We start from the raw sequence: 27,949 nt of genomic DNA on the forward strand, positions 1-27,949 counted from the left end.
CAAAGGAGGAGGAAAAACCTGCCGTCTGGACCGACATCATTTCACATTCGTGAGTCCTTTACCCCTCCTCCCCCGTTGATGAATGAGGAGGGTTTGCGTGGCCAAGATTTTTTTTTTTTTTATTTCGTTCTGTGGGCAGAATAATGGCCCCGCTGCTGACTAAAATATGAACAGGTTGTTACCGCTCGCTCGACCGCCATTTTAGACGCCGTCCCACCATTTGCGGGACCCCCGGGGAGAGGAGAAAGGGGGCGGGGGGGGGGGGTTATTAGAAATTAAGTTGGACTTCGATTGTTTTATTCTGCCTCCAGTTCATTGTGAATAACACGAATTAAACTATCTGAGTGACACTGCTTGTCCCGGATCAGCTGGAGACTTGTCGTGAGTGCAACTTCAGGCACGAGACACAAAGTCAAGTTGGATGCGATTCACCTTTTGCCATCCCGCTGTCTGACCTCGTGTCTTGACCAATCTTTCCTGTCCGGCTCCCTGTCCGACACGGACTTTGACTTAAAGCTGCCAAAACTGCTCATCTCATTTGCATCCGGGCGCAAAACTCTACTGTGCTCTGATCTTGGTGGCAAAGTTGTGGAATGGGCTGGGATAATATCTCCAGATCTCTACTTCGGGGGGGCAGTCTCCCGTGATCTCTACTCCTTTTCTAACCCCTTCTGATGTTTATCATGTGCAGCTGTCAACTTCAGAGTATGCAAAATCAGTTCTACTCAGCGGAGTCGCTGATCGCCGTCTTTTGTCTTCATTCCCTTCATGGGGCATTGAAAATCTCAGTGATTTTCACCTTACTCATGGATTGCAAATCGAGCCTTTTGGTCCATTTTTTTTTTTTACCCATTTTTATTTGTTGATGTTGTTGGGATCAGCATTGTTTCTCATTATATTAATTTTTCAATGACAAAAGTCATTTCAAGAGCCTTCGTTTATTTTGTCAAACACCTTCCCCCTATAATGTTTAATTTCCTTAAGTCTAAAACCATCCAGTAGTCCAATACACTCAAATCTGGATTGGGAGTGTGGGTGGTGTAATGGGAAGGCTGCATAAAAGCTTAATTGATAAGGGAATTTAGCTTCCAGCTTTTTTTGTTTATAACTTTTCGATATTTCATTGGTACTTCTCTGATGTCTGCTCTGCAGTTATTTCCTGTTGTACTTCGTTGGCTGTGAAGTATTTTGGAAGACCTCTGTTTTTTGGCTTCTCCCCGTCTGTTTTCCACCTTTGCTATCTTGCAATATGATCCTCGCACTTTAACTAGGAGTTCTTAGCATATGTAGGATCAGTAAATAGTAGGTGGTCTTCCATATTCTTTTTACATTCAATCTGCAAGTACGAAGTTTCCCGTCTTTTAACCTCTTCAATCATTCTTTGAGTTCTAAGTTTTAAAGTACTTTTTTTGCTCCGCTATCATGTTTGTTGCCGCCTCCAATGAGAGAACTGTTGGAAATCCAAGTACCTTGAGATTACTTCATCCGTGTTTTGTTGCATTGAGTTTGAAGTCTTTCTGGACAATGTTTTATAATTTTTGAACAAATTACCAATCGTGGCTAAACTTATTTCTTCACACTTACCAATGATATGGCAGGTGGTATTTACCAGGCTGACCAAATCCCAAAGGGAAACTTGGCCACGCTAGTACAACGATTTTGCAATTTGTATTTATTATGAAAAGATCTGTGCACTAAAGTCAGGAGTAATGAGTCCACTACCACTTTTAGAGATTTTAAGATTAAATTAAAACATTTAATAACAAAAGAAAAGAAAAAGTAAACACACAAGACTGGTTACATTTAGTTTTATAATAGTTCTCACCAGATTTCGACTTAACTACTTTCAACTACACACCCCTTTCAGGCAACACTCCAAATAGACTCTTAATCTATAAAACATCCAGCAAAATTACCACAAGCACCCACTCTCTTCCTCTCACTCGACAATGGATCTCCAAAGTTAACACAACCTCGGTTACTGGAACAGCAAACTTCTCCAGGGGGGTGGCAAAAGGCTTTTCCCCACAGGTCTGTTTCATACAGGGCACCTTTCAAGATCTCATACTTCCCACACAGCTTTCCTTCTTTCTTTAAATACATTTTCTCCCTTTTGATCTGTAAATCTCATTGTTTCAACCTGTCTTTGGAAGTTACCTTTCCCAGAATATAAAAATCTTTCATGTTGTAATTATGGTCAGCACTTTCTGGAAAAATAAACTTCGTAACTTCACCTATTTATCTTGCCAGTTGTGAACATCTTATATTTCTTTGAAAATCAAACAACCTCTCAATTTATCTAAAAATGCAAATTCTATTCACACTGTATCTACTGTATCATCCTCGTTTATCTATCTCTCTTCCAAATTCTTGTTTTACACCTAATACCTTTTGATGATTCAAACCTTGCAGCCTGACTGTCTGCAGTTTAATTAAACTGGACGCACAAACACACACAACGTAGCCCCCACAAGCTTGCTTTAAAGTATCCCACAGTAATATGGGGGGAAAAAAGATCTTTCCTTTACACAAGTAAAATGACTTGTTCACAAATCAGGCTGCACTGCTGTCAGGCTTATGTTTTGAAAATCATTGGCACTGGGAACTAGCTAGATTAATCTGACATTTTCACATGTAACCATTAAAGCCAGTTGAACCTAAGATTCTCCCATCAACTTGGGCTGGAGTGGCACAACGATGTCTTCAACTTGCCATACCACCCCATCTCCTATGTTTATATCACATATACTTTGATGAGATACATGCAATCAAGTTACTGGTACAAATTAAACAAGTTAACCGATGGCTACTTTACCCTGGAGTTGCCCCAAACTGGTCTTAAATGTGTATGTTGATAATATCAAATAAAGCAAACTGCTATGCACATGTATCTGATGAAAGCTGTATGCACACAGATACATGTCAGTCCAAAATATGACAATCAACATGAATAAAGCTGAGGAACATAGTTTATGTGTCCACAATCCTGATTTGCTTAACAAAAACAGAATTACCTGGAAAAACTGGCAGCATCGGCGGAGAAGAAAAGAGTTGACGTTTCGAGTCCTCATGAGCCTTCAACAGAAATGAGTGAATCTAAGGAGAGGGGTGAAATATAAGTTGATTTAAGGGGGTGGGTTGGGTTGGGGGGGGGGGGGGGTGGTTGGTAGGGACAAGCAAGCAGTGATAGGAGCAGATAATCAAAAGATGTCACAGACAAAACAACACAGAGGCATTGAAGGTGGTGATATTATCTAAACAAATGTGTTAATTAAGAAAGGATGGTAGGGTACTCAAGGTACGGCTCTAGTGGGGGTAGGGTGGAAAGGCTAACAGGGCATAAAAGATTTAAAAATAATGGAAAGAGGTGGGAAAAGAAAAATCTATATAAATTATTGGAAAAAACAAAAGGAAGGGGGAAGAAACAGGGTGTGGGATGGAGGAGGGAATTCAAGATCTAAAGTTGTTGAATTCAATATTCAGTCCGGAAGGCTGTCAAGTGCCTAGTCGGAAGATGAGGTGCTGTTCCTCCAGTTTGCGTTGGGCTTCACTGGAACAATGCAGCAAGCCAAGGACAGACATGTGGGCAAGAGAGAAGGGTGGAGTGTTAAAATGGCAAGCGACAGGGAGGTTTGGGTCATTCTTGTGGACAGACCGCTGTTCTGCAAAGCGGTTGCCCAGTTTACGTTTGGTCTCTCCAATGGAGAGGAGACCACATTAGGAGCAACGAATGCAGTAGACTACGTTGGGGGAAATGCAAGTGAAATGCTGCTTCACTTGAAAGGAGTGTTTGGGCCCTTGGACGGTGAGGAGAGAGGAAGTGAAGGGGCAGGTGTTGCATCTTTTGCGTGGGTATGGGGAGGTGCCATAGGTAGGGGTTGAGGAGTAGGGGGTGATGGAGGAGTGGACCAGGAGGTCCCGGAGGAAACGATCCCTACGGAATGCCGCCAGGGAGGGTGAAGGGAAGATGTGTTTGGTGGTGGCATCATTCTGGAGTTGGCGGAAATGGCGGAGGATGATCCTTTGAATGCAGAGACTGGTGGGGTTATAAGTGAGGACAACGGGGACCCTATCATGTTTCTGGGAGGGAGGAGACGGCGTGAGGGCGGATGCGTGGGAGATGGGCCGGACACGGTTGAGAGCCCTGTCAACGACTGTGGGTGGAAAACTCGGTTAAGGAAGAAGGAGGACATGTCAGAGGAACTGTTTTTAAAGGTAGCATCATCGGAACAGTTGCAATGGAGGCGAAGGAACTGAGAGAATGGGATGGAGTCCTCACAGGAAGCGGGGTGTGAGGAGCTGTAGTCGAGGTAGCTGTGGGAGTGGGTAGGCTTGTAATGGATATTGGTGGGCAGTCTATCACCAGAGATTGAGACAGGGAGGTCAAGGAAGGGAAGGGAAGTGTCAGACATGGACCACGTGAAAATGATGGAGGGGTGGCTATTGGAAGCAAAATTAATAAAATTTTTCCAAGTCCCGATGAGAGCATGAAGCAGCACCGAAGTAATCATCGATGTACCAGAGAAAGAGTTGTGGAAGGGGGCCGGAGTAGGACTGGAACAAGGAATGTTCCACATACCCCATAAAGAGACAGGCATAGCTGGGGCCCATGCAGGTACCGATAGCCACACCTTTTATTTGGAGGAAGTGAGAGGAGTTGAAGGAGAAATTGTTCAGTGTGAGAACAAGTTCAGCCAGACGGAGGAGAGTAGTGGTGGATGGGGATTGTTCGGGCCTCTGTTCAAGGAAGAAGCTAAGGGCCCTCAGACCATCCTGTTGGGGGATGGAGGTGTAGAGGGATTGGACGTCCATGGTGAAGAGGAAGCGGTTGGGGCCAAGGAACTGGAAATTGTTGATGTGACATAAGGTGTCAGAGGAATCACGGATGTAGGTGGGAAGGGACTGGACAAGGGGAGAGAGAAGGGAGTCAAGATAATGAGAAATGAGTTCCGTGGGGCAGGAGCAAGCTGACATGATCGGTCTACCGGGACAGTTCTGTTTGTGGATTTTGGGTAGGAGGTAAAAGTTGGCCGTCCGAGGTTGGGTGACTGTCAGGTTGGAAGCTGTGGGAGGAAGATGGTGGGGACATGGTCCAGGGAGAGGTAGGAGGAAGTATCTGTGAGTTGACACTCAGCCTCTGCAAGGTAGAGGTCAGTGCGCCAGACAACAATAGCACCACCCTTGTCAGTGGGTTTGATGACAATGTTGGGGTTGGACCTGAGAGAACGGAGTGCAGTAAGTTCAGAGAGAGAGACAGATTAAAATGGGTGAGAGGAGCAGAGAAATTGAGACGACTAACGTCGCGCCGACATTTCTCAATGAAAAGATCAAGAGAAGGTAAGAATCCAGAGGGAGGGGTCCAGGTGGAGGGAGAATATTGTAGGTGTGTAAAAGGATCCATTGAACGGTGAGAGGTCTCCTGCCCAAAGAAGTGAGCCCGGAGACGAAGATGGCGGAAGAAGAGTTCAGCATCGTGCCGAGCCCGAAATTCATTGAGATGAGGGTGTAAATGTATGAAACTAAGTCCTTTGCTGAGCACTGAACATTCAGCGTCGGAGAGGGGAAGGTCAGGGGGTATAGTGAATATACTGCCGGGGCTGGGATTGGAAGATGGGGTGGGGACGGAGGGACAGGCAGGGGTGGAGGGTCCTAGATGGGTGTTGGTGTCGATGAGTTGTTGGAGCTTGCGTTCCTTAGCACTTGAGAGAAAGAGAAAGTTTCTTGTTGAGGCATTGGATGAGACGAAGAATAAAATGAAACTGGCGGCACGCGCAGCTTCGAGAAAGGGTGTGGTGGTGCTGCTGGAGGGAGAGGCCGAGTGTGTTCATATGGCGGCGCATGGCAATGAGTGTGGATCTCAGAATGTGACGGGAACAGCAGTCCGAGAAACGGTTTATGTCCTGGAGATACCTGTAATCCTGGGTGGGTTCGAAACAAGAGGGGTGGAATTTCAGTTGAAATCCACGTGAGGTAAGTCGGAGACAGGTACAGTCGCTGAGAAAGGAGATGTGGCTGTGAAAGCGGGTTTTAGTAAACAAGGTTTGACAAGGTGTTTACTAAAACCCTGACCTTTCCTTCTCCGATGCTGAACGTTCAGTGCTCAGCAAAGGACTTAGTTTCATACCCTTACACCCTCATCTCAATGAATTTCGGGTTCGGCAGATGCTCGACTCTTCTTCCGCCGTCTTCATCTCCGTGCTCACTTCTTTGGGCAGAAGTCCTCTCCCCGTTCAACGGATCCTTTTACCCACCACCAATATTCTCCCTCCACCTGGACCATTCCCTCTGGATTCTTACCTTCTCTTGATCTTTTTATTGAGAACTGTCGGCGCGACATTAGTCGTCTAATTTCTCTGCTCCTCTCACCCATTCTAATCTGTCTCTCTGAACTTACTGCACTCTGTTCTCTCAGGTCCAACCCCAACATTGTCATCAAACCCGCTGACAAGGGTGGTGCTGTTGTTGTCTGGCGCACTGACCTCTACCTCGAGGAGGCTCAGCGTCAACATGCAGACACTTCCTCCTACCTCCCCCTGGACCATGACCCCACCACTGAACATCAAGCCATTGTTTCCAGGACTGTCACTGACCTCATCTCCTCTGGAGATCTTCCTCCCACAGCTTCCAACCTGATAGTCGCCCAACCTCGGACGGCCCGCTTCTACCTCCTATCCAAAATCCACAAACAGAGCTGTCCCTGTAGACCGATCGTGTCAGCTTGCTCCTGCCCCACGGAACTCATTTCTTGTTATCTTGACTCCCTTCTCTCTCCCCTTGTCTAGTCCCTTCCCACCTACATCCATGATTCCTCTGACACCTTACATCACATCAGCAATTTCCAGTTCCCTGGCCCCAATCGCTTCCCCTTCACCATGGACGTCCAATCCCTCTAAACCTCCATCCCCCACTAGGATGGTCTGAGGGCCCTTAGCTTCTTCCTCGAACAGAGGCCTGAACAATCCCCATCCACTACTACTCTCCTCCATCTGGCTGAACTTGTTCTCACGCTGAACAATTTCTCCTTCAACTGCTCTCACTTCCTCCAAATAAAAGGTGTGGCTATCGGTACCTGCATGGGCCCCAGCTATGCCTGTCTCTTTATGGGGTATGTGGAACATTTGTTGTTCCAGTCCTCCTCCGGCCCTCTTCCACAACTCTTTCTCCGGTACATCGATGATTACTTTGGTGCTGTTTCATGCTCTCGTCGGGACTTGGAAAAATTTATTAATTTTGCTTCCAATTGCCACCCCTCCATCATCTTCACATGGTCCATCTCTGACCCTTCCTTTCCCTTCCTTGACCTCTCTGTCTCAATCTCTGGTGATAGACTGTCCACCAATATCCATTACAAGCCTACCAACTCCCACAGCTACCTCGACTACAGCTCCTCACAGCCCGCTTCCTGTAAGGACTCCATCCCAATCTCTCAGTTCCTTCGCCTCCGTCGTATCTGTTCTGATGATGCCACTTTCAACAACAGTTCCTCTGAGATGTCCTCCTTCTTCCTTAACCGAGGTTTTCCACCCACGGTGGTTGACAGGGCCCTCAACCGTGTCTGGCCCATCTCTCGCTTACTGGCCCTCACACCTTCTTCTCCCTCCCAGAAACATGAATGGGTCCCCCTTGTCCTCACTTATCACCCCACCAGCCTCCGCATTCAAAGGATCATCCTCCGCCATTTACACCAACTCCAGCATGATGCCACCACCAAACACATCTTCCCTTCACCCTCCCTGGCGGCATTCCGTAGGGATCGTTCCCTCTGGGACACCCTGGTCCACTCCTCCATCACCCCCTACTCCTCAACCCCCACCTATGGCACCTCCCCATGCCCACGCAAAAGATGCAACACCTGCCCCTTCACTTCCTCTCTCCTCACCGTCCAAGGGCCCAAACACTCCTTTCAAGTGAAGCGGCATTTCACTTGTATTTCCCCCAATGTAGTCTACTGCATTCGTTGCTCCCAATGCGGTCTCCTCTACATTGGAGAGACCAAACGTAAACCGGGCTTTGCAGAACACCTGAGGTCTGTCCACAAGAATGACCCAAACCTCTCTGTCGCTTGCCATTTTAACACTCCACCCTGCACTCTTGCCCACATGTCTGTTCTTGGCTTGCTGCATTGTTCCAGTGAAGCCCAACGCAAACTGGAGGAACAGCACCTCATCTTCCGACTAGGCACTTTACAGCCTTCTGGACTGAATATCGAATTCAACAACTTTAGATCTTGACTTCCCTTCTCCATCCCCACCCCCTTCCTTCTGTTTTTTCCAATAATTTATATAGATTTTTCTTTTCCCACCTCTTTCCATTATTTTTAAATCTTTTATGCCCTGCTAGCCTTTCCACCCCACCCCCACTAGAGCTGTACCTTGAGTGCCCTACCAGCCTTTCTTAATTAGCACATTTGTTTAGATAATATCACCACCTTCAATGCCTGTGTTCTTTTGTCTGTGACATCTTTTGATTATCTGCTCCTATCACTGCTTGCTTGTCCCTACAACCACACCACCCCCCCCAACTTAAACCAGCTTATATTTAACCTCTCTCCTTAGATTCACTCAGTTCTGTTGAAGGGTTATGAGGACTCGAAACGTCAACTCTTCTCCACCGATACTGCCAGACCTGCTGAGTTTTTCCAGGTAATTCTGTTTTTGTTTTGGATTTCCTGCATCTGCAGTTTTTTGTTTTTATATCTTGATTTGCTTATCTGTTGTAAAGTGTTTTGATCTGCACTTCACATTAAAATGCCATTGATTCCTGTTATAGTTGTAATCTGTTTTCTATAGTATTCCTTTATCTTGTGTTTGAATGGAAAGAAGAAAGAACTAACATTTTGGAGAAATACAAAGCACATATTCAAGTTTGACTGCAGCAATATAATGCACCATTCATCCAACAGGAAACTGATGCTACAAAGTTACTTTATTAATCATTTAAAGTGAGATAGTCACAAATATTCTACAAATATGGCATTACTGAAGGATGGAAAATGCAAGAGAACGCATTCTTGTAACGTGATAAAAGTTCTGCAGTCCCCCATGGAGTTATCTAGTCCCTTGCCCACCACCCCCCACAACTATAACATTTTGAAAAAACACTGGGTCCCATACAAGCACTAACAAGCTCCACCTCATCATCACCCTCGACCTCTCTGCTGTCTCTGATTGTCACACTGCTTGTCGACATCCACTTTTAGACGAACAAAAATTCCCTCCATGTAAACGTTGGAACACTGAAGCATTATCTTCAGTCCCTGCCATGAACTCAGTCTCCAAGCCATAAACTTCATTGCTGTCCCTGGCAATTGCCTGAGGCTCAACCAGACCGTTTACAGCTTTTTTGTCTATCTGCCCGAGTTGAACTTCTGACTCCATATTCTCTCCATCATGAAGACTGCCTCCAGGTTTCAGGTTCACTAGATTGGTTCCTGGACTGAGTTATCGAATGAGAGACTGAGTAAATTGGGCATTTGACCACATGGACTGCAGCAGTTCAGGAAGGTAGCTCACCACCACCTTCTCAAGGGCACTTAGGAATGGGCAATAAATGCTGGCCGAGCCAGCAACACTCACATCCCGTGAAAAAAAAAATTACTGCCTGGAGTTTCACAGAATGAGAAGTGATCTCATTGAAACTACACAAGATTCTGAAGGGCTTGGCAGGGTAGACTGACAGCTTATTTCCCCTGGTTGGGGCATTAAGAACATAGGGCAATGTCAAAGTTAAGGGGATGATTGTTTGTGACTGAGATGAGGAGAAATTTCTTCAAAGGGTTGTGAATCTTTGGAATTCTCTACCCCAGAAAGTTGTGGATGCTCTATTTAAGGCCGAGAAATACAAAGTTTTGGTGTCTCAGGAAAACGAGTGAAAAGGGAAGCCCCCGGGAAGATGAAGTTGAGGCTGAAAATCGGCCATGATTGCAGAGAATAGTGAAGCATTGAATAATGAAGGGCCTTTTGATCTACATCCACTCCTATTTCTTAATGTTTCTTATACTCCTGAGCTTGCTGACTTGCACTGGCTCCAGGTCTAGCAGCATCTTAATTTTAAAATTCTCACTTATGCCTTCAAATCTTTCCACGACCATGTCTTTTTAAAGCCCCTCCAGTTCGACAACCATCCAAGATCTCAGTACACCTCCAATTCTAACCTCTTGCACATCCCCAGTTTGAATCTGTCCATCAATGGCAGATATGCCTTCAAATGCCTACACCCTAAACTCTGATCTAAATCATCTCTCTGATCCCTAAAGAACCTCCTTAAAACCTAATTTCTCTTAATCTATACATGTGGTTTTGCATTAAACTCTGTTGACTTTTTGGTTAAGTGCCTTACTCATTGTGCCATGATTTTTTTCAAAGGGTATCAGTATCATTGGCAAGGCCAGCTTTCGTTGCCCAACCATAATTGCCCTTAAGGTGATGGTGAGTTACCTTCTTGAACTGCTGCTGTCCACCTGGCGCAGATACATGCAGAAAACTGCTGGGAAGGGAGTTCCAGGATTTTGATCCTACAACAGTGAAGGAGCAGTAATATAGTTCCAAGCCAGGATGGTGTGTGGATTGGGGCAAAACTTGCAGATTGGATGAGCAAATAGTGGCCTTTCCAGCAACGCTGACACCCCATGAAAGAATAAGGAAATTTCTGAGTTGTTGTTGAGTGAAAATATTGCATGTTTATTAAGCATAAAATAGGGAGAAATATAGAAATCATCTTCTTTGCAATGGGAAGTTGTACACGTATCCCAAGATGTGGCTATTATGATTAGTCCTAAGTAGGGTAAAAGAATGGGGAAATATTTGGGTGTATTTAAATTCAAACTGCAGTTTAAGAGGAAATGAGACCACCTGAGCTATATGGCTTCTGGTAGTTAGCCACATGAAAGTGTAATATATGAATAACTCAGTCTTTGAATGTGTATGTTAAAATTATGGATTTGATAGTATTAGCTACAGAAATATTAAACTGAGTCTTGAACACAAAGTGGCTGAAACTATATTTTGGAAAAAATGAATGCTGCAACATGGTTGAAGTTAGGTTTGGAAGTAGTTTTTCACTTGGATATTTGCTGATCTCGATTCCAGAAAATGAGCAATAAATTGCTCATTAGAGCCATTGAGGTGTATGACATGATTTTCCCTCATACCAAGAAATCTATTGTTCTACTATTGTTTAACCATATCTAAGACAATTTCACGTACTGTGTGCCAGTAGCTTTTATGAGTGGAAAGTTTCAGAATAAAGATATTTTTGTTAGAGTGAAGCCGTAATTGAATCAATTTTCTAGCATGTGATACACTGGCAGAAGTATAGTTCATTTTCCTTGATAAACTGCAGTGTGTTCGATTATCCAGTCACTATCAAGTTTGCCTAAAATCTAGTCTATCACAAAACACACAAATTTGTCCAGCTACAGAGAGTACTGAAGTATTGATAAACTTATGATTGTACAATTTAACTATTGCTGTCGAGTCCATAGCATGTATGATAGGTAAAATGATGAAAATCTTGAATGCATCTTCCTACAAGCACAACACATCACAAACTTTACGGAGGAAGTTATGTGACTTGTGCCTTCTGATGTTAAAATAACTTCAGCAGTAATGACTAAAGCTTATGCTAGTATTTATGTTTGATGGAATACTCCTCAATTATCTGTTTCTGCCAGACAATATTTGTGGTCATGGGTGTGCAGATGTCTAAGTCCATTGCTAAGCAACAGAAAAACAAATAAGCCATTGGCTCAAAACTTCTATCAGTAGCAACAGCAGTCCTTTTATCTGAGTAATCCTGAAGTTCACACCCATCTTGAAAGCCATCCAGTTTGTCACTTTAATACCGCAAGTATATCTCGTACCAGTACTAAATCTAGTAGAAATGGTTTATCCGGAGTACGATTTCAAGTTAAATCACAACTACAGAACAAAGGAAATGAGTATAAATTGGTAAAAATCAGTGCTTAGGTCTCAGAAGAGATTAACAGTGACAAAACGTCTGAACTCATTCAAGAGGCAGTTGGGAAGGGAAAATGGAATGATCTCTGTGATCTACGTTTATACTTATAATCCAGAATATCTTTCCTAAGGCAGTTTGCCCAAAAGTCCTGTGTAAGCTTGCTTTTCTACTCGATGCTTCCTATGAAGTTCTCTCTCATTAACTGCTTTGATCACACTCATTCTCATCACTCTCCCTTCCCCACCTCTGATCTTCTTCAGCTATTATCTCAGAATTATGCATTTTTACTATCTCTTGATAAAGCTTTTGGTTACATGTTACACTATCTGTGACTTGATGTCAATTTCTGTTCAAAAGTTCTGTGAAGTGCTGTGGACATTTTAATAAATTAAGGCTGTTTGTTATTTTCCCTCATGTGAGCTGGTTTTTAATTAGTTGTCAATGAATATCAAAATATTAATTTTATGTTTTTACTGAACATCCCTGTACCATGTTCTTCAAGAGCTAGTGGATAACAGTTAGGACCTCAAACCCAAGATAATATTTTTCCTCTTGCAAATTCAGATTAACTGTGTTTTTGGGAAGATGAAGGAGAACAGACAAGGGGTAACCTAATCGTAAGTACAAAACCAGATGTTACAAAGCATTTATGTAAGCTATCAAAGGAAATTGATTCTTGATGTTCACACTTCATATACCAACCACAGTTCCCAGTCACAAATAACTAGCTGAGACCCTCATCCTCTACCCCCACACAGGAAGAGAAGGGGGCAGAAGTACTGTTTCAGGTCAAATATGACAATAAAAGTACAGACATAACAGCAGAGTTCAGGAAAAGATGGAATAAGTTGTAAGGGCATGGTGTTTCTGCTAAGGGTTAGATAATGGCTCCAGTTGTCCTAGAGTTAAATGGATTAAATAAGTCAAAAAAATTTCTGACCAGATTTATTAGTAATTATCTTGTATTTATAACCCCATCTTCGACTTATAAACCCTATCATAGATGTGATTGGTGCAATCATCCTTGTAAATCTGCTTTTGCATCTGCTCCTGTGCCTTTTTTAAATTTTAGAAACTCTTTGAGCAGTCAGCCATTTAGCCCTTTAAGCCTGCTCTGCCAGTTTGATCAAAACTCTCTTTAACTCAGCCTCATATATTCAATGACCCAGCTGCGATTCCTTGCTGTGGAAGAGAATGCCAAAAACTATTGGTTCAGAAAAAAATTAATTTCTCCTAGTCTTAAATTAGAAAGACCTTATTTTTAAACTGTGCCCCAGGTGTAGATTTCGCAACGAGGGGGAAAATTCAGCATCTACCTGGGCAAGCCCCCTCAGAATCTTATGTTGCAATGAGATCACTTCATTCTTCTCATGTCCAGCTAATACAGGCCCAATTTGCTCAACTTTTCCTCAGTCGACCCCAGCAATCAGCCCAGTGAACCTGCAATGAATTGCTGTCTATGCAAGTATATTCCTCTAACCAAGGAAACCAAAACTATAGATGGTACTGTAGGGGTGTGGCCTCATACCCCATCCACCTTGAAATGAAGGCTGCTAATATTTCATCTGCCTTCATTACTTGCTTTACCTGAATGCTAACTTAGATTCATGAATAAAATCCCTCCGTACTGCAGCATTCTGCAGGTGCTCTCATTTTAAATTATCTTCTGCTTTTCAATTCTTCCTGCAGTGGACAACCTCATTTTCCCAAAACATATGCCTTGTACCAAACTTTTGCCCACTCAATCTCCATCCCTCCTCAAGGCACTTTACTACCTTCGTATTGTCAGCAAATGTGGCAACAATGCTGTCAGTCCTTTCAGCCAGGTCACAAATATAAATAATTAGTCATGCTCACAGCACTCAGCCCTGTGGCACTCCATGAGTCAGTTTGCCAACATGAAAAAATGACCCATTTATGTAATGCTTCCCATTAGTTAGCCAATCCTAATATCACCCCAATAACAAGACACTTGTGCAATTACCTTTTGTGGCACTGTATTGAATGCCTTCCAGGAATTCAAATACACTGCATATGCTGGTTCCCCTTATCCACCCTAATTGCTTCATCCTCGCCAACCCCATATGTGGAATAAATTTCCCTTTCACAATAGCATATTGACTCAGCCTTGCTGTGTTATGATTTTCCTAATGTCCTATTAACTCTTCACTGATGGATTCTAACAGTTACCCCATGACATATGTTCACCTAACTGGCCTATATTTGTGCCTTTTTTCTCCATTTTTCCTTCAAATAATTTGCAGTTTTACTATCTGCTAGAGCCTTCGCAGAATTGAGGGAATTTTGAAGATTACATCTAATGTCTCTGCAGCCACTTCCTTAAAGTCTTGGATGCAGGCCATGACTTGTCACTTCAGCACTTGTCAGTCTTAAGTCCCATTACTTGATACTTTTTCTTAAGTGATCATTGTTTTAGGTGCCCCCCTCCCTTTTTGGCTCTTGATTTCCTACTTCTCCATAGATGCTTTTTGTAGCTTCTACAAAGACAGATATAAATACTTGTTCGAAGTCTCTGCTGTTTGCTCCCCTCCCCCAACCATTATGAAAGACCGTCACCCTCCAAGGGACCACTGCTTTCTTCAGCCACTCTTGCTTATATCCTTGTACAAACTTACTTTCTTTATTTATTTGCTAATTTTCTCCCTCTTCTTTTAAGCCATCCTATGCCATTTTGTAAAATTGTCCCCATCTTGAGCTACCACTAACCTCTGCAGCATTGTATGTATTTTCTTGCAATTTGATAGCATCCTTAACTTACTTAGAAGGATGGCACATCCTGTCATAGTGTGCCTCAGTGGAATATATCTTAGATGAGTACTCAATATCCTTAAATGTCTGTAGTCTTACCATTTAACTCATTTTCCCATTTCACTCTGGCCGACTCAGTCTTGATACCTGTGTAGGTTTAAGACACTAGTTTCAGACACACATTTCTCACCCTGAAACTCAAGGAATTTCTCAATGTTATAATCACTTTTACCTATGCTATGATATCATTAATCAATCCTGTCTCATTACACATTACCTGGTCTAAAATAGTCTGTTGCCTGGTTGGTTCCAGAATCTATTGTTCTAAGAAACTTTTGAAATTTACTTTTGAAATCCAGGCTATTTTTGCTACTGTGACTTAGCCAAATGACATGATTAAAACTTCCCCAATTATTGCAGTACCTTGTTTACAGTCCTAGCTTCTGTCAGGGGCATATAAGACACTCCCACCAATGACATTCTTTGCTACATCTCACCTCCATCCAAACTGACTGAACATTTTTGATCCTTGGAACCAAGGTCATTTTTCACTCCTATACTGAACTCATCCCTCCAGAGAGCCGCCCCCTTTTTCACGAACTGGCAAATACCCTTGAATATTCAGATCCCAGCTCTTGTCACTTTACAGCCATAACTTTTTAATGGCCAAGAAGCTCAATTATGCCAATTTGTGCTATCACTTCATCCACCCTGTTTATCTGCATTCAAGCAGCATTCTTAAAAGCACAAAATTGCTTCTTTTTAACAATTTTCTCCTACTTGATGTTTATCCACTGCTTTCCTGTCGCACTGGTCATGATTACCCAATATTGCTACCCTGCTCCATTATCTTTACTATCTCAAGCTTCCCAAAACTCACCTTACCCAAGCCCTGCCCCTGACCATTTAGTTTAAAGCCCTCTATATCCCAGGTTATACAATTCACTGGAAGTCTGGTCCCAGTGAGGTTTTAAATTACCAAACTGGAACTAGGCACTGTACTAATATAATTGAACCAAGGTTCTATGCACTTAACTTTTTTTTTAACCCCCCCCCCCCCCCCGGGAAAAAATTGGCTCTGTCTGCAATTTCTCAAGTTGTACTTTGGATTTTAGTTCATTTCTGCAAATTAAGTGGTCCTAGTACTAAACCTGTATTACCCCCTTCCTATCTTGTAGTGAGCTTTGGTTTTACTTCAACTGAATATGCCCAATAGCTGGGATGTCCAACCTATTGACACAGATCCTGTTCAGCTGGCCATTAATGCTGCAAGAACAAGGTTTGAGCCTGAAGTGGTGGATACATCAAAAGCACTAAGTTGAGATATGTAATTTAACATGCAACTACAAATTCATAACAAGTGTCTTCAAGCTTCCACAGGTGACCTGTACAAAACACAAGAATTTCAATACATCTTTTGTATTTTATCACAAGCTTTTTAATAAAAGACACAAGAGTAGTGCAAGGCTTGCTAATATTTAATGAACATTTAACTTCAATTACAAATGAATGTTTTTCTAATGTTCGTCAGGTTTAAATGGAAGACTTGGGGGGAAAAAAACTGTGCACATGTGAATCTTGCACTTGATTGCCCCACTCTTTGGTACCATCATATTGGCTCAAGCGGACATGCAAGTGGCTTAACTAGAATCCCAGTGCTTTATGCATACTTGTTTCAAGTTTTTAAATGTCATTAAGAAGCTTCTCCAGTTCATAGTTCACAGTATTAAATAGCAATGTGCCTTGTTAATTAAAAACATGCAGTAATAAATTCACTATACAAAAAAATTGACTCTCATTCAAATTACTTCAGCATCACAAAGTCTAAGAAAAAAAAGAAACTAAAAGTTACTTTGTACAGCACAATTTCAGCCAAGTTGGACTCTATTTAAATGTATACTGATGTTTTGAAGACTCAAGTGATTGCTTTGACTTCCATATTACAGGATTCACACAACAATCTGAATAAACTGCTCTACTGAAGCACAGGGCCATAACCACAGCAATGCTGCCTGAATGTAGATGGTGCTTAGGCAGTTGTTCAGCACACTTATAAGATAGCATATTTGAATAAAGCCATGATGGCAGCACTAATAAGACCGGAGATTGGGACTGTAACAAACCAAGCCATGAAGATGTTTCGGAAGAGACGCCAGTCAACAGCTTTCTTGGCACGCATCCAGCCAACAGCTACAACTGACCCTACCTGCAGAAATAAGAGGACATTAGTGTTTTGTTAACAGTTTAACAGCTATCCTTCTAAATGAGCATTTTATGTACCATGATAATTTAATTGCCTGCATAGTGTATTCTAATTAATTTGATCATGAATATGGTTCCAAAACACATTTTCCATCAATTCTCTTCAGATAAGGAGGCCATAAAACTATGTTGACTATCATGATGACACGCACCTTGCAATGTGTCGTACTGACAGGAAGACCAGCATTCGAAGCAATCACCACAGTAAGAGCAGAGGCCAATTCAATACTGAAGCCACTGTAAAAGTAAATCATGTGTTACAACATGGATTAACTTACTCCATGGGACCAGTTATGCTGCTACAATAGAATTTTGTACTACTAAGTAACTGAAAGGTTGAAACTACAATTAAATTAAATGCTTCAACTAGGAAGCAAACCACCTCACTCAAGGTCTTTCCTATTGCAACAAATCCCAAGTTATTTCTCTGGAATATCTTTGTCCAGGGATTGTGATAAAAATTATATTATGCCCATCATTCCTTGCATGATAGCAGGTGAAAAACACCTTACTTGAAGGAATTCATATGCTGGGCAACATGCTCCATGACTACAGTTTCAACCTACCTTTTTTAGGACATGGAGTCTATAGCATTAAACAGCCAAAACCACCTGGGCTGGCTATTGTGAAAAGTTGCCACTTAGATGTCGGAGCATATTTTTCATGCTCTGCCAGAAACTGCTGGAACTAGAAGAGAATAACTTTACTGTACTCAGCTACTCAAGCTCACATCAAATAGTCTCAACATTCTTCACTGCTCGCAAAACAAGTTTTACCGTAAAATGTTAATCAGAAAAAAGTAATTGTATTCCTCAGTGCGTGGTAAATTTTATCCAGATTTTTAATCATGTTATTCAACCAAAACAACTTGCTTAAACTTGACCTTCCTAAGCTCCATACAACGAAGTACAACATGGAGATCACAAAGATACTGTCAGCAAGCCGACTGGAGCCCAAATGCAATGCACAAAAACCTGGATCGTGTACACTTTAATATATTCAACATACTCAAATCATAGAAACTCATGAAGCTTTAAAGGACAGAAATGCTTACCTTGAGGGAGTAATTGGTGTCAGATCCTTGCCCATAGTTTGTATAACTCTCCGCCCCCAGACCCACAGACCAAGACATATGCCCACACCTCCGTACAAAAGCAGCCAGATTGGAGTTTCCATTTTTGAGGCAACATCTCCCGTGTAGTAAACAACCCACAGAGCCACCAAAGGACCAATTGCATTGCTGAGGGAAAAAAAAGTTTTTGAGTCATGTGAAATAAATGCAAGCTGCTAAGCCAAGTATTTTCTCGTTCAGTCACCATTTGTCTTCCCATACAGAATTTATAGCATATCTAGCCAAGACAATCCTGGTTCCACAGGTATCTACATGAAATCCATTTTTGGCACCCATCTTTCTCAAATTGTTCAATCCAATTCCTTTCAAAATATTATACCATCTGCCTAAATAACCATTTGTACTGAGACAATGCAGATTCTTACAGCACCATGAAATTTCAAAATTCTGCCAACATTACAAATGTGCCTATGCTCCACTTGGCAATCACAGTAGTCCCTTCCGCTGTTCAAGTTCCAAGCTCTGGAATTGCCTCCCTAAACATGTCTTTTCTCAAAATTTACCTCCTCTTTGACCATCTGCCTGAATTGCTGACTCAGTGAAAAACTCTGTTTTATAAAAACTCGTGTGAAGTGCCACAATGTTTTACAACATTAAAGACATGAAATAGATATAAGTTCACCTGGCCTAACCAACTTACACATGCATTACTTGCAATGTTTGGCTTCTTACTTAGAAAAAGCATGCTGAACCTTCATGTAATTAGGAGTCTGAACCCACAATAACAAGCCATTTGAAACAGAACCAAAAACAAAAAAAATTAAACACATTGTGTTAAGTCTGGTCAGAAATGCAATGCAAAAGGTTCCTCACCTGACATCATTACCACCATGAGCAAAGGAGCCAAAGCAGGCAGTCAGGATCTGCAGGAATTGAAACAGTAATGCAACTTCAGGTTTTTCCTGCTCACGCCATTCCTCCACCGACCCATCACTGCATTTACGGTCTCCCAGGTCAATTTCAAGCTTCACGCTTCCATCCTCAGTACTCTTGTTGGAATCAGCCATAGCATTACAGTAGCTGCTGTAACTATCCTGTCTGATACGTTTTTTCGATTCCAAGCCAGATGATGTCAGTTTTTCCATTTCCTCAGCTTTTGCTTCCCCTTCTTTGGGCTTGAAGGAATCAAGAGGCATGCCACAAATTGCCATGGTGTAACACGTATAGCTGTTGTTGCGACGTAGTGGCCTGCTGCTTGGTTCATTCGAGTCCCCAGAACAGTCAATCATTTTGGCTAAGTGCAACTTGTGAAGAAGTTCTTTGTACAATCCTGAATCCTTGTGTACAGTGTGATAGTGACCACTGTAGCCATTGGTACTTGTTTGATCACCAATAACCTGGTTGAACTGCACATGATTGCTTCCAAATTGCACAGTCCCTTGAACAGTTATGAACATAAAATCATTTAAGCTTCAGGAAAAGCTACTTCCACATTAGTATGCATTTTGCTTATTGCATCATGTAAGCTCACACTTAGCTTAAGAAACTAGAATACAAGATAAAGCATGTTTCTGGTCAGATGAGGCTTCAGTTTATTGTAAGCCAGTTACTAGATAAGATTTCACCACCTTCTCAGTTCAAAAACGATGAGCAGTAGCCTGATATTGGCCAATAAGCTAAAGATTAAGTAGTCTGTTTGACTTATTTGGAAGGGGCCAGTGATGGCCACTAAATTCATTTGGCAATCAGAAATCTGATAACAACCCAAAACTGGTCGAAAATAGTCAGACTGTTTCCCAATGAAATACCATGACTTAAACCCAAGCTTCAAAATTCTGTATCCACTTATTTAATTATTTATTTTCCAACTCCCACCACCCAAGAAATTGTGAAAACTAACTTTCTGAAGCAAGTACACATAGTTGAATTTCACTACTTTGTCCCATGAGTTACTGCAGGAAGAATAGCCAATTGTGATGTCAAGTCAGCAAATAGACTTACAACCACCAAAAGGTTTAATAAACACCATTGAGACATTATTTAAGATCAAAATTGTTCAAACTTTGTTTTGAAGAGAAGCCAGCTTTCTCTGTTATTGCTCTTATCATTAGTACACCAAAGTATTTTGTCCATTGTCCAAAATTTGGCATGCACCACTAGATCATCTTCAGAGTTCACATTTGAAGAACTAATTTCATAGCTTACCATTCATCACATGGTCAATATTGGTTTCTTTCATCTCTCCACTTTCTTTCCTTAAATCCTCTGCTGAATCTCCGATGAAAGCAATTCTTCCACTTGACTTCTCCAAACTCTGCTTGGCTGGTAGAACAGAAACCCCATCTGTAAGGGGAGTCTTTATTTCAGATGCTGCATCAGTCAACAGAACCTTCAAATGAGTCTCTTCCAGTTCATCCTTGGGAACTGAATAGTAATCATCATTCTTCTTATCTAGTACACTGTGTGCCTTATGGGCTTTGACCTCTCCTGTTGAGCACAAATGTTGAAAAAGAGCACAAAATCATCTTGAGCCTTAATCAAATAACATTAAACCTAGATTATAAAATCAAGAATCAGTTTCTATTTAAGACCTCAATGTAATGTTTGAATTATTCATTAGCTTAATGCGGACAACGATTGATAAAAGTCTCTCCATACTATTATCGAATACATACTTTCTTTCATCAGTTCAGCACACAATATACAACCAATTAAAATGGTTATGAGAAGCAAGCAACACTCTGCATTGAACAAGCTTGCAGCATTAACAACAAACCGGCTTGTTGGAATGTACTGTATATATAATTCTTGTTCCCTCAAAGACATCTCAGACAACATGCTACTGGCCCATTTGGAGTAACTGACTAATAACATTAGGAATACAAAGTAATAATTGGCCTCAATGCTGCTATCATTTCAAGCAAATAGCTAGATATCAAGCTACTTAAATCCACATGAACATCAACTCCCAAGTCTCTACAGTATTTAGTGCAAGTTAAAATTTTCTTGGTTGACCATACTCATCACAGTAATTGAAGTCAGAACTGCTCTGATTCACTTCACTTGCAATCAACTTTAATCATTCTAGTTTTAACAAAATGACAAAAGAACAATTATTAAAAAATGTCAGGGAGACCACAATCAACCTTTGTTATCCGTCCCTCTCAAAACAGTAAACAACTCTAAACTCAAGAACAAATAATAGTGAAAGAAACCAAATTACATGATATTAACTGCAGCAGCTTCCACAAAATACACTCATTACCAGAACTTCACATGTGCAATTGCCCAAAGAAATTGATGGCCAAATATATAGTTTTATTTCTCAGCTTCTTGGTGACAAGGAAAGCATGGAGGGGTTGGAGGAGAAAAACTGTTCAAATCCAGTGCACAGTTCCCATCCTTCCTATAGGCAAGTGACATTTTGCCTCAGAAAAATTTTCACGACAAATTTATACTGTGATTCATTATACAAGAGGGAGAAGGTTATTTGCATTGTGACACTATCCTGGGACTCCCCTATTTCAATAAACTGATAGAAAAACTAAGTTTATAAACCAAAATACTCATTATCCTTCACCTCATATCCCCATAAACTCACTTGAAAGCTCACTGTGGAAGTCTGTAAATTTCACTTACTTTCAATTTTTCTCTTCATTCTGGGACAGATGACGAACCAAATGAAGAGAGCACAGATGACACTACTCCCCAATGTAATCAGCACTGTGCCCCAAAGGGGAATCCGGTCAAATCCCAACACTAGGACAAGAAAACAAAAGCTTTAGAATTACAAGGCAGTGTCTAATACGCCAGCATTTCTACCCCACCCGAAAAGGAAAAACATGAAGAAACAAGAAAACTTCCGCAGGTACCAACTAAAACCACTGGGGCAAAACCATTCATTCCTACAGTTAAGGCTGTGTAAAACTCAAGATTACATGAAAGAAAGCTGTCCTTTTGAAGACAGCAGCAAAACAATAACCATTCATTAATCCTTTGAAATAATTTGAATTTGCTGTCCATCGATAAATTGTTCGACAGAATTACACGGCTAGGAAACACTTCCCCCTGGCCATACTCTTGAACTCATGAAACATGCCACTATTAAATATTCTGTCCCCACACCAAATTTAGAAAGACTGACTTGACCAAGGATTCTTCAATAGTTCTTACCTCACATCTACTGCTCAGATCCAGGCTTAAAATTGCCATATTGAAAAAAGAGTTTCTACAGTATTTAGTGCAAGTTGATAATTTTCTTAGTTGACCACACTCCTCACAGCCCACCTCCCCAGATTCACTTAGAAAGACTGCGTACTGAACAAAGGAATGGTCAGCCAACAGGTTTTAAGACAGACAAGCTTCAGAAGGAAACAGATTACCATTAGATGTGATTGGAACACATGACTGAATAAGCACACAATTATGTAAGCTATTCAAAAGACTTATGTAACCAAATCCTGTGAATATAAGTGTAAGCCTTGATGGGAATGCAATGTGCAGTTTGTGCAAATATTTACTAAACTGAGTTGCAATTCAGTTTCCACCACTTGGTACTTACAAGGTGCTCCTGTGTACAGGATGGAGAAAAGGTTTATCGCAATTGTACAGGCATAGAAAACAGGCAGGGCTCGGAGACCGTTTGGCACTGGGTCAGCCTGCAATACAACAAGTTCAAGACCAAGAACAAAAATTAAAAACCTAGCATATTAGTTCCAACCACAATCCAATCTAAGCTTTTTAGAAACAAGCAGCATCTGAGCAAATTTTAAATGTTGATGTTCAGAGAGGTTTGGGTGCACTCATGCAAAGGAACAAACTCAGCATGCATGCTCAACAAGCATTTAGGCAGGCAAATTGCACCTTGGCTTTTATTGCAAGGGGGACTTGGAGCACAAGAACAAGACAGTCCTGCTACAATTCTATAGGGCTTTGATGAAAGTAACCTGGAAAACTGCACCGTTATCATCTCCAAGGAAGGCTATGCTCATCTTGGAGGTGGTACAATGATGCTTCATGGATCCCAATGGTGGGATCATTAATAGGGTTCCCACAAGAGGCCAGATATAGAGGAGCATAAATCTTGGCAGGTCATAGGACTAGAGGAGGGTCCAGAAAAGGAGGGGCAAGGCCACGGTCTTGCTAATTAAGGTGATCACAGAGCTCTTCCCTTAATTATAAAGGTGGCAACTGCATGCAGGGCCGAGAAACAGACACACAGTCTGTTTGGTTCAAAGCAGACAGACACTGGCTTAGCACAACTGAGTGACCGACATTTTGAGTTGCAGCTTCCTCAGTCACCAGTATCCCCACAGAATAGCTGCACCGAACCATCTCAATTTAAAAACAATATTGATAACCAAATGACTGTTTGATGCTAGCTCATCATTTCACCAGGTCACTAAATGAAAGCCTCAGCTCCCTGTGCAAGCAGGTGCCTCACAAATCTAAATTAATTACTGTTCCTAGCCAATCACTAGACCAAGCACCAATTATAAACAAGAAACTGGAGCCCATTGTTCTTTTTCTAGCCTGAGGCGGAGACCTGTGGTAGGAACTCTCTGCTGCCCAGTGAACGCCTGATCTCAGCAATGTGTTGTCATGTTTCTGGCTCTGTGCCAGTGTACTAATATGTTAAAAATAACTAGACAAAGAAGCTGAATTCCCAAAGAATGAACAAAGATGCAAGGTCACTAGCAACTTAAAATCTATGAACTGACCTTGCAACATGGAACACAGACTGCTTTAGTCAAATTTGAAATCTGTGCATTACTTCCACCACCACCACCCCTCCAAAATCAATGTTATGCAACTGCAGCAATATCCTAAATTGATCACAATGTAACTGTTCAGCTGACCATTGTGTAGCAGGCAATATCTCAGCATATTACTTTTCCCTGGCATCTCACCAGCAGGAAAAACTAAACCCTGACAAAAATGGATTCGTTATTACTTAACTGTCTCTCATTACTCAGATGGCTGTCATTTTCCATGACTATGCAATCGTTTTTTTACAAGAAAGTAGTAATTTAATTGAGAAAAAAAGACAAATCACTAACTTCATTTTTTCTACCAGCTTCTCCTCTCCTGAAGATGAACACCCACACCTTTTTACTTTATCATGTTTCATGCAACAACATCCCTGACAAGTGCGTTCAACTTAAAGGCCTCATCTGTTCACCTCACATACCAAACCCCTGTCCTCACCGTCGCTACAAACCAAGCACCCCCGCCAAGCCTCAGTGGATGCCTTCAGGAACAAGTATCTGAAGTATGAAGCAAATTGTGACATGTACATTATCACACCCGAGCTGTACTAAGATTGTTCTGTTTAGACTTTTGATAGAGATGAAGGTTCAGCTTAATTCCACACTAGCCACCAATAACTAAGCCACTAGAGGGGCATGAAACATTGCTGACTGCACATCCCCAAGCACAAATTTATCTTTTTCTAAGCACCAACTTCAGCAATGCGTGCTACCTTAGTCAGAATCAGAAATGGTCAGATTTCCCTACCTTATGTAAGATGAAGAAACGGACAAAGTAAAAGACAGCAGCAGACATGATTCCAGACAGCAGTGGTGAGATGAACCAAGAAGCCACTGTGTAAATTGCAAAAAGAAGAATCTTAGAATGCACACAGATCTATTAGTCATAAAAGTGCAGTGCAATCTCAAATTTTGTTTTAGCTTCTTGGTATTCATTGTGACATCAGTGTTGTGGTCACATTAAACAGCATTAACCGTTAAATGTTGTCCACATTTCAATCTGCATATTTTGAGACTTTAACAAATGTAGTGGTATCCTTGTAACATCATGTACTTATATTTTGTGCTTAAACAAAGGCTTGTGTCCACAAATGCTCCAAAATTAATTTTTTTTACAACCATTTCAGTGCCAAATGAGTTTTTCTTTTTTAATAATCAGCACTAGAATTACATAGAAACCTTAGCACAGGAACTCAAGGGACTCACCATAATGTGGCTTTAAAAAAAGTACAAAGTACTCTTTCACAACAACAAAAGGAAATGTTTACTACTAACTTGAAACTCTTGCAACACTATCAGTGGACTTGCAATAGACATGGCATTCTCATTTGCAATGGATTGTAAACAATTGTATAAAGTTATCCAGGCCATGATCTTGGTCTCAAAGGAGACAGAATCATTCTTGATGTTTTACAATTTTGTTTTTCAAGTAAAAATTAATCAGTCATGCTGCAGATTTAAAATGCACCAAAAGCCATATCTCAGCCCAAGCTATAAACTCACCTATCTTGAGCAGCTCCAACCACTTGACACCATGGGCACCTGTAGCCACCAAACAGAAACCAATGGTAGCACCCACAATGCAATGGGTACCAGATATAGGGAGCTTCAAAAATGAAGCCAGTAACTGCCAGACAGCAGAACCTGTAGAAAAACAAGATTACATGTCATATTATCCCACAAAGAACAGAGATACTGAATCTCAGCTGGTTCATTTCCAGAATATCAATCAAATGTAAGAGTAATACTTGTAGTAATTTCACGGTACTGTGTGTTATCAATCAAGATGGTTCTAGATAAACCATGATCTCGTTCAAAGTTCCTAGGCATAACTATCTTTTGTTTTTACACAAAGTTACAGCTCAAGATAAATTTAAGTCCACCATTTGCTACTTACCAAACATGGAACTGACTGATCCAGCCATTAGCACTTGCTGACTCGAGTTGAACACCTCCACATCAATTATTCCTTTGCGGATGGTCTCACTGACTCTGGCACCCAACAGCACAGAACCCACTGTCTCGAAGATGGTTGCCAAGACACAGGCCTTCCTGAGTGTCAGTACTCCCGAACCAACCGCCGTCCCAAATGAATTGGCAACGTCATTGGCCCCCACCGAAAACGCCAGAATAAATGCAATGATGAAACCAACTACAACCATCCACACGTACTCATCTAGTGCCATGGTCACTCGGGCTTGTAATGCTTTTTAGAGGTACTGAGTTTTAAAAAAATACTATTGACTTAAATATACAAAATAAGGTAACAAAATATTTGGATATGTAATAAATAACTGGATTAAATAGACTATGAAGATTAATATGCACTACACTCAAGTATTGTGCAGCAGTAATTGCTATCCACTGTGCTTAATCATTTGTCTTACACAGTTTTTACAACAGTCAACAATTAGAAGGATTGAAGCGAAATCCATTGTGGACACAGCAGATTTGGGATGTTCTTCATCCTGTGGGAAAAGCAGAAGGGGACATACTATAAATATCAGTAATGTGTGAATATTAATCAATGTTTGCCATATAGGCAAAAAACTCAACAGCATGTCAATAAATCCCTCAACTCCTATCAATGCGTTCCCACCACCAAGACGACAATCAGATATTTTTTAAAAATTCATTCATGAGATGTCGGCTTCGCTGGCTGGGCCAGCATTTATTGACAATCCCGAGTTGCCCTTGAGAAGGTGGTGGGTGGTGAGCTGCCTTCTTGAATCACTGCAGTCCATGTGGTGTAGGTATACCCACAGTGCTGTTAGGGAGTTCCAGGCTTTTGACCCAGCAACAGTGAAGGAACGGCGATATATTTTCAAGTCAGGATGGTGAGTGACTTAGAGGGAAACTTCCAGGTGGTGCTGTTCTCACCTATCTGTTACCCTTGTCCTTCTAGGTGCTACTGGTCGTGGGTATGGAAGGTGCTGTCGAAGGAATCTTGGTGAATTCCTGCAGTGCATCTTGTAGATGGTACACACTGCTGCTACTGTGCGTTGGTGGTGGAGGGAGTGAATGTTTGTGGATGTGGTGCCAATCAAGCGGGCTTTGTCCTGGATGGTGTCAAGCTTAAAGTGTTGTGGGAGCTGTACTCATCCAGCTAAGTGGGGAGTATCCATCACACTCCTGACCTGTGCCTTGTAGATGATGGACAGGCTTTGGGGAGTTAGGAGATGAGTTACATGATTCCTAGCCTCTGACCTGCTCTTGTAGCCACAGTATTTATACAGGTAGTCCATTTAAGTTTCTGGTCCATGGTAACCCCCAGGATATTGACAGTGGGGGGATTCAGTGATGGTAATGCCATTGAACATGAAGGGGCGATGGTTGGATTCTCTCTTGTTGGAGATGGTCATTGCCTGACACTTCTGTGGCATGAATGTTAATTGTCACTTGTCAGCCCAAGCCTGGATATTGTCCAGGCCTTGCTGCATTTGAACATGGACTGCTTCAGTAGCTGAGGAGTCACAAATTGCGTTGATATGCTTGGCCATGAGGTTACAGATTATTAAGCACTATGAAAGGCTTATAGTCAACTTTAGTACAGCAACAGTTCACCTCTATAGCAGCAGCATCAATTAATAGAGATAAAAAAAACCTGAGAAATCTGGGCATCAAATTTGTTGAAATTGATATTGTCCACAAACTATTTATCAGTCTACTCGAGGTAGTGGTATGAAGTTCCCATTGATTTCCAAGACGTAAATCACAGTTACTTCAGCAGGCAATACAGGATTTTAAATGCCAAGTGCAAACAATATGGGGTTTCACTGTTAACTTCCACAATACAACAGTCCACTGAAAAATGCCTGCCAGGCTAAGGTACCACAAGGCAGCCAACATACATGTAACTAACTAGACTACAGCATGAAACAGCAAAAAGAATACATGACATCCTGAACAGCTGTAAACCTGTTAGTGTGTTCTGGACATAACCTGAGCGCAACTACAAACTAAATCAGAGACCCTCACCCTTCAACAAAAAGATACAGCTCTCAAAATTCAGATTTCATCTATTTCACATCAAACCTCATTCACCCAGCTTTATGGCCTTCGAAGAGGTACGTTAAGTTTCCGATCCTTCAAAAAGTCAAGATTGTCATCCTTCCTGAAA

General features: G+C 41.6%; 2 protein-coding genes and 1 long non-coding RNA gene across 3 annotated transcripts in view; 1 reads left to right on the forward strand and 2 right to left on the reverse strand.

Annotated features, from left to right (window-relative positions):
- The window catches only part of snrnp200 (small nuclear ribonucleoprotein 200 (U5)), a 54,244-nt gene extending 39,400 nt beyond the window's left edge, over nucleotides 1-14,844 (reverse strand). Inside the window, exon 1 of the mRNA XM_041208992.1 lies at nucleotides 14,827-14,844. Coding sequence (XP_041064926.1) covers nucleotides 14,827-14,829 — 3 coding nt within the window. The 5' untranslated portion in view covers nucleotides 14,830-14,844. The remainder of the gene's footprint in view (nucleotides 1-14,826) is intronic.
- LOC121289518 lies at nucleotides 1-26,133 on the forward strand. The gene is made up of 3 exons (XR_005945600.1): nucleotides 1-49; nucleotides 12,523-12,575; nucleotides 25,685-26,133. It is a non-coding gene; the product is annotated as an uncharacterized LOC121289518 (long non-coding RNA).
- On the reverse strand, nucleotides 16,188-26,216 carry LOC121289517 (sodium-dependent phosphate transporter 1-like). The gene is made up of 10 exons (XM_041208993.1): nucleotides 25,727-26,216; nucleotides 25,333-25,473; nucleotides 24,578-24,663; nucleotides 22,623-22,719; nucleotides 21,701-21,820; nucleotides 20,267-20,548; nucleotides 18,935-19,499; nucleotides 18,044-18,229; nucleotides 17,142-17,226; nucleotides 16,188-16,933 (listed from the first exon to the last, which is right to left on the reverse strand). Exons 1-10 carry the CDS (start codon nucleotides 26,013-26,015, stop codon nucleotides 16,778-16,780), a joined length of 2,007 nt encoding a protein of 668 aa, XP_041064927.1. The 5' UTR covers nucleotides 26,016-26,216; the 3' UTR covers nucleotides 16,188-16,777.
- Between the last annotated feature and the right edge of the window lie 1,733 nt (nucleotides 26,217-27,949).

This window comes from Carcharodon carcharias, chromosome 17 (genome assembly GCF_017639515.1).
Source record: "Carcharodon carcharias isolate sCarCar2 chromosome 17, sCarCar2.pri, whole genome shotgun sequence".
Classification (NCBI taxonomy): Eukaryota; Metazoa; Chordata; class Chondrichthyes; order Lamniformes; family Lamnidae; genus Carcharodon; species Carcharodon carcharias.